At 36.6% G+C, this 11940-nt stretch overlaps 1 protein-coding gene across 9 annotated transcripts in view; it reads left to right on the top strand.

The window, feature by feature from the left end:
* Tanc1 (tetratricopeptide repeat, ankyrin repeat and coiled-coil containing 1) overlaps window positions 1-11940 on the top strand; it is a 199867-nt gene that overhangs the window by 60922 nt on the left and 127005 nt on the right. For 6 of the 9 annotated variants that reach the window (XM_033756295.1, XM_033756293.1, XM_033756294.1 and 3 more), the window contains exon 3: window positions 938-975. The exons of the other annotated variants lie outside the window; for them this stretch is intronic. In XM_033756295.1, the coding sequence (XP_033612186.1) occupies window positions 938-975 (38 nt within the window). The remainder of the gene's footprint in view (window positions 1-937; window positions 976-11940) is intronic. 9 annotated transcript variants of the gene reach the window in all.

Here is an 11940-nt window from a genome sequence, read left to right as displayed (position 1 = left end):
TTTTTTTTTTTTTTTTTTGGTACCAGGGATTGAACTCTGGTCCTTGAACTTGCAAGGCAGGCCACCGAACTGCTGAGCTAAATCACCGGCCCCTGAAAAATATTAGAACATGATTTAAACATAGAATAGAATCAGTCTGCTTAGTGGGAGCAGGAATGCTGTTTTCTTCCTTGTGGTTCAGTCAGTTCCTCCTTCAGTTTTCTCTTCATTTTCCCTCATTTGTATTGCAAAGTCTAGAAAAAGCATAGACTTTGGAATTAGAAAATAGGTTCAAAATTTCAGCTTGATCACTTCCCAGTTAACTTGGACACATTTCTCTCTCTCCCTACTTAGGATTGAACCCAAGGCCTTTATATTGAACTATAAATCAGCCTCTCTTATTTCTTGCTAAATTGCCCAGGCTGGCGTGGAACCTCTGATCCTCCTGCTTCAGCTTCCCAGAATGCCTGGATGACAAGAGTGTACCACCACATCTGGCCTTTTTTTTCATTCTGTGGTCCTGGAGATCCAACCCCATTGGCTAGCATGTTTTAGTTGAGCACTATAACACCAGCCCTACATGAAACTACCTACAGGGATGTTGTCCGAGTTAAATAAGAACTTTTCGGCAGCAGTGTGTAAGTTGGCATTTGGCTTCTTCTAGATAGGCAGTGCAATCTTCTGCTTTAGCTTCCCAAGTAAGCTGGAATCACAGATATGTACCACTGTGGCCAGCTGCATCTTTCCTTTGAGAAAACTGAGTGATACCTTAAAGAACAAACAAAACTACAACTTCTTGTCCCTTGTTGAATAAAAGAAAAGCCTTCAACAAGCAAAGGTTAAGAACAATATTCTAGAAGCCGCTATGACTTCCTTCCATGGCTTCCTATTCCCAAGTACTGAATCTTCAAATTTCTTTGAGTAATAAGACTTCTCCCATCTTTATCTTTTCCTTTAGAACAAAACCAGGCAAGCTCTTAAGTCATTTGCTGTATGGTGAGTCATAACCTTTTTACCTCTATTGTATTTTATCTTTTTATTTGTGACATTAAGCTGATCGGCTTCTTTTGTTGCTCCAGGGATTTCAGGAATTACCAAGAAGTTTGAGAATAGATCTCCCTCCCTCCCTCCTGTCCATCCCTCCTTTCCTCCCTCTCTCCCTCCCTCCCTCCCTCCCTTCCCTGGGATTGAACTCCTAGGCAAACATTCTTCTACTGAGCTATATCCCCATCTCTAAGAATAGATTTCTAAATCCAGTTTATACAATTTCATCTCAACACATCCTTCATTAATAAAGGTCTTTATATTTGGAAGGTCCTTGCCTTCTGTCTTCTTTATAGCTTTCCTGTAGGCTTTAAGAACGTATAAAGGGTGAAAAGCTTAGAGAAGAAAGGGAGCACATATTGAGCATTTGTCAGAGTCAGGCCCTTAAACAAGCTGGGCCACGTTGGCTTTGTGGTGAACTTCTGTTTGCTCCGAGGAGCAGCTGGAGAAAGCCCCGGAGCCAGAGGAAGGGGAAGTCGGTCATCATGGACCTTCTCTTTCTCATTGTCAGTAAGACCTCCAGAAAGACAGACTCTTGGAATCATAAAAAATGTGGCAAAACTCTCAACACTTTTTACTCGAGCCCCCCCCCCCATTGTATGTATATGTGTAAATGCAATAGGAAGCTTAACTTGTAATGAGAAGATTTTACATGAGAAATTCAGTCCTTTTTAAATTAAATCTAATTTTATTTTACAGATAATTTTTTTCACTAAAGGTGCTTTTCCTTTCCTTTTTTAGATCTTTATTTAGACTTAAATTTCAGAGAACTTCTATGACCTCAAAAGGAGGTTTGCCAGAATACTTTCAGGTAAAATCCAGGGCTCTTATTACTTCCCCATTGGCTCACAAGTGACTTATTAACTGACTTCCAGAAATGATCTGATCCCTGTACCAGGTGTGACAACCCAGCTATGCACAGGCAGTGACTGCATGTTGTAAGTACTACCTGGTAATAGTGATTTTAGGGCGCCATCTAAAACTACTGTGTTAAATTGTTCCCATTACATCGTATTTCATTGATTATAAAACACATTATTTATGCACTACTAAAGAAAAAAATAAGCTGCCACAAAATATATTGCAAAAATAAATTACCACAATAATTTTCCACTTAGAATGTTTATTATACTTAAAAAATTTTTCAAACTAGTACATGGAAGTAAAAATGAGAATAAATATTAGTCTTTGAATCAATGCCTCATATGGTATATGCTCATTATAGAAAAATTGGAAAATACTGATAGGAATAAAGTAAAAAAACTCAAGATATTTTATGTCTTTGCTTTGTCCTTTCACTATATTGTGTTATTACTGTACCAGTATAATGTGATTTTATTTGTGACCATCTTCTTCCCATATTTTTCACATTCATTAAAAACTTTCTGGAAAATATGTACCCTTGTATTAATTAGTCATCACTTTAACACAGTTATTCTAGGCCTATTATCAATACTGAATGGCAGTGAACTTTTCACAGTCTCTTGGTGCCCCTTTGCCAGTTGTTTTCCAGAAGTGTTGTATTGGTTGTCACTTGGGTAAGCAATGTGAGCGTGTTGCTTGCATAATCCTTACAAGTATGGGTAATGTTATGGATTGTAATAATCTTTGCCAAATTTGTAGGTTAAAAACATTTTTCAGTGTTTTAAATTAGTATTTTTTGAAGTTGGTAGGCTTCTTATGTATTTAGTGCTCATTAGTGTGTCATGTTCAGTGACTAGATGTCTTTTTGTTTCTTATTATGTTTTTTTATTGAGAAAGCTTGTCTGTCTGGTTTCTTTGGTTTTTCTAGGGTAGTCCCTAGCTAATAGTGGGGCAAGGTTTACTATGTTGCCCAGCCTGGCTCAAGTCTTACTCAGTCTCTTGTATAGCGGGGACGCTAGGCATATATCACCATGCCTTACATAGAGCTTTCTTAGAAAGTCATTCAGGGAGTTATCACTCAAGTCACTTTTAGTGAAACCACCTATATTTAGTGGGTAAAACTGTCTTAATTCATTGTTAAAATTTCATACCCACACTAAGGCTAATGGTCTTTTGGTATGGTTGACTGATATTCAATAAATTTTTAGAGAAACTAAAATAGAAACCATCTACAATTAGTCATCAGTTAGCCACAGTACTCAGTAACATTCTGCCTGTGTGCACAGCCAAGAAAGTGCCTCCTCCTACCTAGATGAGCCAGAAGCTTGACACCTGGTGAGTTCTGAACAGCAGGCAGGGTTAGTTCCAGAAATATCTCCTTAATAAACTGCCATATTCAGGAATGGAGACTTTTTATCCACAGCTGCATATCCTTGGATTATGATGTTTAGGACTGCTTTTTCCAAACAATGATAATACAATTTAAGAAGTTTTAGAACAGGAGAGATCCTAAAATTTGAGGGTTTTTGTTTTTTTTTTAATTTTTTGAAAAAAAGCAAAATGCAGCAACCGTCGAAACTCAGATAGTTAAAGCAATGATGAGATAAAAGCATAATTTTAAACTCCAAATTAGTTGTTTCTTCTATACCCTCTGCCTGGCCTCCTTCATTTTTACCTCTTGCATCAAGTAACATCAATAAAGGAAATCACATCTCTGTTAGATCTCTCTGAGACGGGAGAGAGTAGATTTCTTTTATATTTATAATTTGTACTATTGGGCATGTTTAATTTGACTTTTTTTTCTTTTTTTAGATTTTTTTCCCTAAAAGGATTGTTTCTGAGACATTTATATGAATTTCATCTAGACTTGAGTCACTGACTAATACCTATATTTCTTTTTCTATATCTTTTTTGTACATTAAAAATCATTATATGTTTACAATATATAATGATTACATTAGTTGTGGTGAGTGTGTACATGTACTCCTTTTCTATATCTTAAAGCTAAGTTTTGCTGGGTATCCATGTTACTGTTAAAAACCCATCCTATTATGAAATAATTTGTTTTTGTATACTATTCAAATTCTATAAATGTAACAGTTAAATATACACAATTATAAAAGCAAAAATGGGGCTGGGGATTTAGCTCAGCGGTTCGGTGGCCTGCCTTGCAAGTGCAAGGACCCGAGTTCAATCCCTGGTACCAAAAAAAAAAAAAAAAAAAAAAAAAAAAAAGCAAAAGTGAGGGGCCGGGGATTTAGCTCAGTGATTCTGCCACCTGCTTTCCAACTGCATTGTCCTAAATTCAATCCCCAGTACCAAAAAAACCCCAAAAAACAAAAGCGATATAACGATATTAAGGGAGAAGTAAAGAATAGACACCATCTCTTCCTTTTCTGCTTCCCTTTTCACTCCCCCAAAGCAATTAATGTTAACTTTTTGCTATATGGTCTTTCTAGGTATTTTGCATTCATATGTACACATATTTATACAAATATAGATCTTTAACACATGGATTTTAAGATGTGTTTCATAATGTGAATTGCAATAGTGATTGAAAGTATTTTTAGATATTTTTTCATATTAGCACATACTAATATATAAACTTTTAAAAAGTTGTTCATATTGAGGATATATTCCTAAGTGAAATAAATAAGTCACACATATGTAAATACTGAATAATTTCTCTGGTGTGAAGAACTATAATGGTATATAAGATCCTAATAGTATAATTGACAGTGTGAAACAGGAAGAAAAGAGCTAAAGGTGTAGGAGAAGTGGGAAGGGTAGGGGAAAGGAAATAATGGAAAAGAGAAAAAAATGAGAAAATGAAAAAAATGGAAATAAAGTATTTGTAAATAGGGAAGGGAGGAGGGGATGAAGTGGGGTCGTGGGTAAGGGGATAAAATGAGAACCAAGACCTGTCAGGTAAAGGTACAAAATCCCAATGATGAATGTAACTGTACTGTATACCTAAAATGTACCAATAAACTCAATGAGAAAAAAAAAGTTGTTCAGTATAATGTTGAGCAACCATGACTTATTTCACTAAGCCTCTGTTGATGGGAACTGGAGTTGTATCTTGTTCGTTTTTTTGTTTTTTGTTTTTTGTTTGTTTGTTTTTTGTACCAGGGATCGAACTCGGGTCCTTGTGCTTGTGAGGCAGGAGGTCCAACCACTGAGCTAAATTCCCAGCCCTTGTTCTGTTTTTTGAGGGAAAGTCATCAATACAAATAAATTCTAGAGTGAACCTCCTTATACATAACTGCCTTTGTTTACATAAGAATAAAAGAAAAATTGGTAACATATTTGTTCATTTATAATTTTTCTAGACTTTGTCAAATTGCCCTTAGGAATATGGCATTAAAATTATAATTCTACTAACAATATATGTGTAAAAATACTTGTTTTTTTTAAATCCTTGCAGATTGTAATCAAACTATTTCATCTTTGGTGGATCATAGAATGATCTCACTCTCATAATTTTTTAGTGTGTTAAACATATTTGTGCATTTACTGACTGTTTAAAATTGTACTGGGGGCCAGGGTTTTGGCTCAGTGGTTCCACCGTCTGCCTCACAATCACAAGAGTCCGAGTTCAATCCCCAGTACCAAAGGAGAAAAAAAGATAAGAAAACTATACTGCCTGGGTTTATATCATGGCTTATACTTACTAGCTACATGAATTTAGATAAATTATTAAGGCTCTCAGTTTCATGGCTCACTTATGAGGGTTAAATGAATTAATATTTATAAAGTTCTTAAAACCATGTTTGGTACATTTTACCTGAGTATTTGTTTAATAAATAAAAATTTAAAAAATGGCGGCTAGGACTGTAGCTTAGTGGTAGAGGGCTTGCCTAGCATCCATAAGGCTCTGGGTTCAATCTCTAGCACAAACAAAAATTTAAGTTTCTTAGCTGAGCATGGTGGCACATACCTGTAATCCCAGCACTTTGGAGGCGGAGGCAGGAGGATCACCATGAGTACTAGTACCCTGTCTCAAGGAACAAATTTAAGTTCCTTGCTTTGATTTGTTTACCTATTTTTCTATTAGGTTCAATAACTATTTTAATATTTTGGTAAATGGTTAGTCATTGATAGTTTACTAGCTGAAGTTCTAAGAAAGTCAGGCATGTCTCTTGTTTAATATTTGTCAACCCCATCCCCAAACTCAGGACCTTGCGCTTGTCAGGCAGCACCACCTGCAGCACCACTGAGCTACATCCCAGCCCTTCTTGTTTAATTTTTAATTATAAAGCTTAAAAAGATTCATCTTAAGTCATCTTTTATTTTTGATAGGATTAAGTGAAGGACTTTGTATTAATTCTTTAAGTTAAATGTTGAAAACCGAGAGGTTACAAATCATTGTTTTTTTCAGGGAGGTCAGTTCTCTTTCCCTGCTTTGTAAAGTTGTTGCTAATCTGATTAAACCTCTTAAAAGCTACATCCTTAGCTCCAAGATCTTGAAGATTAGAGATTTTGGAAGATTTGTTACCCTCCATCCATTAAGTTGTTGCCTTGGTTATTGGGCTCCCCAAACAGCAGCTCTAATCCCTTCTGATGTATGGAAGTAGCTTCTTAAAGATGAGTAAGAACTCTCCTGATTTAGCTTCAAAAAGCTTAAATAGGAGTTTCAGTTTAAATATTTTTCTGAACCCTAGTTTTCTTGCCTGAAAAACAAAGGTGATAATCTCTGTTTCTTGCAGCAGTTATGAGAGTCAAATGAAATAAATTTTGTGTTGTAAAATTTCAACAGTAGGCTGAAGGTGAGGAAATGTTTTTGAAAATTACATGATACCCTTGATCTCACTTGATGAGGAAATAAAGTATTCTCATACAAATATTTAAACTTATGTCAGGAGTTTTTGATACTGAAATGTGTGACAGGGATGCGATACTTTTTTGTTATTCAGATATTAAAGGAAACAGGAAGTGGACCACTGTTAACCCGGAAGTGAATCCTCTGGAGAAAATATGGCAGTATTTAAGGGAAAGTTGCTCTTTATTGAGTGCTTACCATCAATAGCTTATTAATAGAGGTTGAAGAGCTACTTTGAGACTACTTTTTATTAGATGGCAGAAGCAGGTTTAGAACATGGTTTCTGTCTCCAAAGCCTGTGATCTTGGCAGGAGAGCAGCTAGACTGCTTGGGTACAATTCCTAGCTGCTTCACCTCACTGTTTCCATTGTTTGCATTTGTAAAGGGGAATAATAGCTCTTCAGTCAGCCTTCCATATCTTCCACATCTGCAGATTCAATCTATATGGATTGAAAATATTCTATATTGAACTGTATTGAGCATGTATGGGGTGATGAAAATACTGTTTGCGGTATATGTTTAAATAAAAAAGATGTTATTACAGTAAAGACACATTACCATTAATCCTCCTCAAAATATTCCCACTTGCTTCAAACACACTTATCCTCTTATTCTTGTCACGTCTGAAGCAGTTCTGAAAGTCCTCTTTCATGGATATCTTTATGAGGTATAATAAAAAATACAGTGAGTGCTGCTGCCAAGTACCAGCCAATGGAAAGGCTGGCTTGTAAAGGCATTATGGTGTGTTTTCATCCATCTTATTCATTGAATCTGGCATTGCTTGACTTAATGGCTTTTCTCCAAGATCAAAATGATCATGAAAGGTAAACACTTCGAATCAATGTAGGACATTAAGGCAACCATGACAGTGCAACTTAAGACAAAAGAGAGGTCTTAGAAAACTTCTTCAGAAAGTGACAAGAATGATAAGTTTAATGTGTTTGAGGGAAGTATCTTGAAGGGGATTAATGGCAGTGTGCCTTTTATTGTAATAGATTTTTTAAAATTTAAATATTGGCTGTATTTTTAATCCTCATACAGAAGTGTCACTATTCCCTACACTACATAGTATAACAATTTGTATAGCATTTACCTTGTCTTAGATATTATAATGGGATCAGTACTTCTCTGGATTGCTGATTCTTGAGATTAAGTGAGTTAAAGTGCCTAGAACACTTTAAAATCACTTTAGGGGTGATTTTTTAATGGCTAAATTTTGGAGCTGCCGGTACACTGTCTTTTGTCATTTCAGGAACAAATCCCAGCCAGCTGTGCAAATGTATGTGTATGTGACTTTGAAAACTTAGGAGAAGCAGATTCCCTATTATCTAGTAAACACTGTTCTTGGCAGTCCTATAAAGATGAACTTGAAACACAAACAAGCACATAAATGAAAGGATTTCATTACAGAAATAACAAGGAATAGGATTTGATCAAAGTAATTTGTCAGTATAATTTATTTAGTTCTGTATTTATGCTGATTCCTTGTCAACATTTGCTTACTCACATACTTACACTTGCAAGTTCAATGCAGAAGAAGTAATTGCTAGTGAATATAATTTTAATGTTTAATTTACATGATGTTAGAGGGCTCTTTTCCCAGAGATGCTCAAAGAATGAATGAAATGAATAACTTGAATTCCATTTTGTATTTGAGAAATCATGATTAGAGTGGAATGCTAATATGGTTAGCTTCAGTGAGACAATATTGACATTGTTGCTAAGATATTTTACCAGACATGTCATTGAGGCTGCTGCTTTGAAAACTGTGCAGTGATTTTTGTGCGTGTGTGATGATGGTAGAGCAGTCATATGGCAAATGAAATACAGAAGGCACATACAAATAAAATACAAAAACTATCATCTCATTCTTTCTCTTACCCCCAGTACAAGTTTGAAGAGGACCTTGTTAAATAGCCACATGCACATAATTGATTTAGTCTGGTTTTTGTCTAGTTGGTTGTGTTGCATTTTAAAATGTATTTCAGTGGGGAAGAAACTTTACATGCTGCCTAGAAACTTTGAGCCATTCTTTCCAAAATGTTTATAGATCCCATTTTCCTTAGAAGGAGTTGAAATAAGAGAAGTGGTAGCAGTTTCCTTTTATTCTCTTCTTTTCTCTTGTAAGGAGGCCTGTTGGCAGACAGCTTTGCTGATGGGACTGCCAGAGCTTGGATTAGAGTAGTTACTGAGGGGGTGGTGTACTGGTTATGGTATTGTTCTAAAAGTCTTTTTTCCTCCACTTATTTTTCCACCCCCAAAATGTCATCATGTCCAATATGACAGAATGTTCCTGATGATTATCATTCAGAGAAGCATGACTTACTAAATTTCTGTGGGTAACAGTCAGAATTTCTTAAGCACCAAATAGTGCTGTATGCTCAGTGTGCACTGGGTTAGGGGATCTGCTGTCTAGAACAACAGGCCCCTATGATATAGGGGTTAAGACTTGTGACTATAATCAGGTGGCTGGAGTTCAAATCTGTATCTGCCACCCAGAGAGTTCACTTAGCCTCCCCATGTCTTAACTCCCTCATCTGTAACAAAAGGGCAGTGACATCTACTTCAAAAGGAATAAGATGAATAAAGTATACAAAGTGGTTAGTAAGGTGTACAGCACACAGAATAAGGGCTTTAGTAACTGTGTAGTCCTCATTTTAAGGGTAAGTACACTCACTGGGCATACATTTATAGTTAAAACATAGGTACCTACTTTCTGTGAATTTCCAGCATAGTTGAATTCTGGCTGTAATTGTGGCTTGAGACATGTAATGGCTATGGAGAATGACTTATGGCAGCAGGCTGTTTGTATTACTGAAAGCTCTAAAAGTCTTGCCATCACTGGCTGAAGGAATTAGATACCAATGAACAGTAGCAGTTCCTGGCTGTGTTGCTTGGATGTCAAAATATATATATATATATATACATACATACACACACACACACATACACACACACACACATGTGAGTTGTGCATACTATGGTCCTGTTACCATTTTTCATGTCAAGAACATTCTGCAGAGAGAATGGAATTCTCTATATTATTGTAGATGAACAGGGTATATTTCTGTTGTTTTCAAGGAAATGTAATGTTAGTAAAAGCACTAATTGGTTGAGATTGGAGGTTAAAAGTAGAAAAGTTGGAATAAAAACCACCAGGACAGTGAATTCTGTTTTAAGTGTCCTGTAGGGGTAGCAGATCCAGAACTTCATCATGAGAAAAATCAGTAAAGAAGACTCTCAACCATATGTAAGACCTGGCTATGGGTACTTAGTGCCTGTTGGACAAGGGCAAGTCTGGGCCAGGTGGCCTGAATGAAAACATTAGGCAGTGCTGGAGGTGTGTGGATAAAGGAAAAGGGAGCCTTCCTTTCTGGGGAAGGGTAATGACAGCCCAAACCTCAGGAACTTTACAGGCACCGGGTGTGGTGGTTTGCTCGGCAACCTCTAGAAGTACAGGGAGATGGATACAGATTTATGTTTCAAGTAAATGTGTACTAGGAAATAGAATATCTTTTATCTTCTAAAGCATTCTTGCTATAAAAAAAGTGCCAGAATATACGTCAAACTGTTAAACTGAAAACAGAAGGAAGGGGAAAAAATATCCATAATGTAGCCCCCTTAAGACAGACACTGTCAACATTTTATTAAATTTCCTTCTAAGCTTTTGATTGTGTATATTATTTTCCCATTATTGTCATATGGCACATAAAAGATCACTGGCTTGGATGTTTATTTCACATGGTTTAAAAAATGTTGATCATATGGTAAACTGATTTTTCTTTTTCTTTTGTAATTTGTTCCTCAGAGTGAAAATGGTCATTGTAGTATTCTGTGCCTCTCTAATTGTTTAGAGGGGTGGGTGACTGCAAAGAGCTTTCCATGCCCAGCATCCCAGTCATGTGAAAATGTGAGCTGTTCTTAGCAAGTTCTGGCAGGGCAGCATTAGCTGTTAGTTTAAGAAGTCACTCAGATAGGGCCGGGAATTTAGCTCAGTGGTTCTGCCGCCTGCCTTGCTAGCACAAGGGCCGGAGTTTGATCCCTGGTACCAAAACAACAACAACAACAACAACAACAACAAAACAAAGAAAGAAGTCACTCAGAAAAAATAAGAGGTTTTTTCTGCGCTATGGGGTGAAGGATATGCTTTAAAACCTACAATTCCCAAATGAGAAGGAAATGTGGAGGGATGGTTGAATCAAGTGCTAGAGTGCTAGAAAGCTTGGGTTATAGTTTTTCTTTTTTACAAAACATTAACCATTATATCTCCATTGTTGGGTAGTTAGTTTTGATTCTTCTCTAATTTCTTTAGGGGGATAAATGTATGGTGCATTTTCTGAGCCATTGAGAAGCTCAGAGTGCTGTTTGGTATGGCACACACTGGAAAACTTGGCACAGTTTCATAAGACTTGGTTGTGCTATCCCCTCCCCCACATTTTGTAAATGTTGCTTTTTGGCCTCTGACTTGGTGTTGGAGAGGAGAAGTGTAATGAGTTGAATTGTGCTTCCCCACCAAAATTACATTAAGGTCCTGACCTCTGATGTAGTGCCTGTGAAAATGGCTCTATTTGGAGATAGGGTCTTTGCAGATGTAGTCATGTTAATATTTTTTAAACTGTGTTTTGCAGATGTAATCAGGTTAAAATAACTTAAAAAGTCTTGCTGGGTTAGTGTCAGGAGCCATTCTACATAATTTTTGGGAAAAATCGTTTCACAATTAAATTATAATTAGGCCTAGTCTTCTTGCCTGCAGGCCAGCTATGACATGCTGAAACATAACTCCCATTTTTGCCTCTCATCACAGCTGAGGCCTCAAAGGTCCCATGGTGCTGTGACACTCAAGGGCAATATTACACCAGCTGAAGACATCCTGGTTCCCAGAGAACTGAGTACTAAGAGAAAGGTTTCACCTGCAGAGGGACAAATTCCTTATCCACTTAACTCATCCCATCTACTGTTATAAAGAATGCCTTTGCTCATCTTACCATCCCATCCTAATCAACATAAGCTTCTCACCGACCTAAGATCTTCATCAGTACAAGATCCTTGTCAATTTAGGATTACTGCCACCCTCCAAGACATCTGATACTTCCTCTGATTATAAGATCCCCATCATCCTAGGATTATTGCTGCCCTCTGAGTCATCTGTTACTCCCTATGAACCCAATAAATAGTGGCAAACTCAGGGTACCTTTGTGAGTTTTTTTTTTTTTTTTTTTTTTTTTTTTTTT

The sequence above is a fragment of the Fukomys damarensis genome, unplaced genomic scaffold, assembly GCF_012274545.1.
Source record: "Fukomys damarensis isolate Sample0158 unplaced genomic scaffold, DMR_v1.0_HiC HiC_scaffold_26, whole genome shotgun sequence".
In the NCBI taxonomy this organism is placed as follows: domain Eukaryota; kingdom Metazoa; phylum Chordata; class Mammalia; order Rodentia; family Bathyergidae; genus Fukomys; species Fukomys damarensis.
Note: the sequence above shows the minus strand (reverse complement) of the source record. Positions and strands in the feature narration are given on the sequence as shown.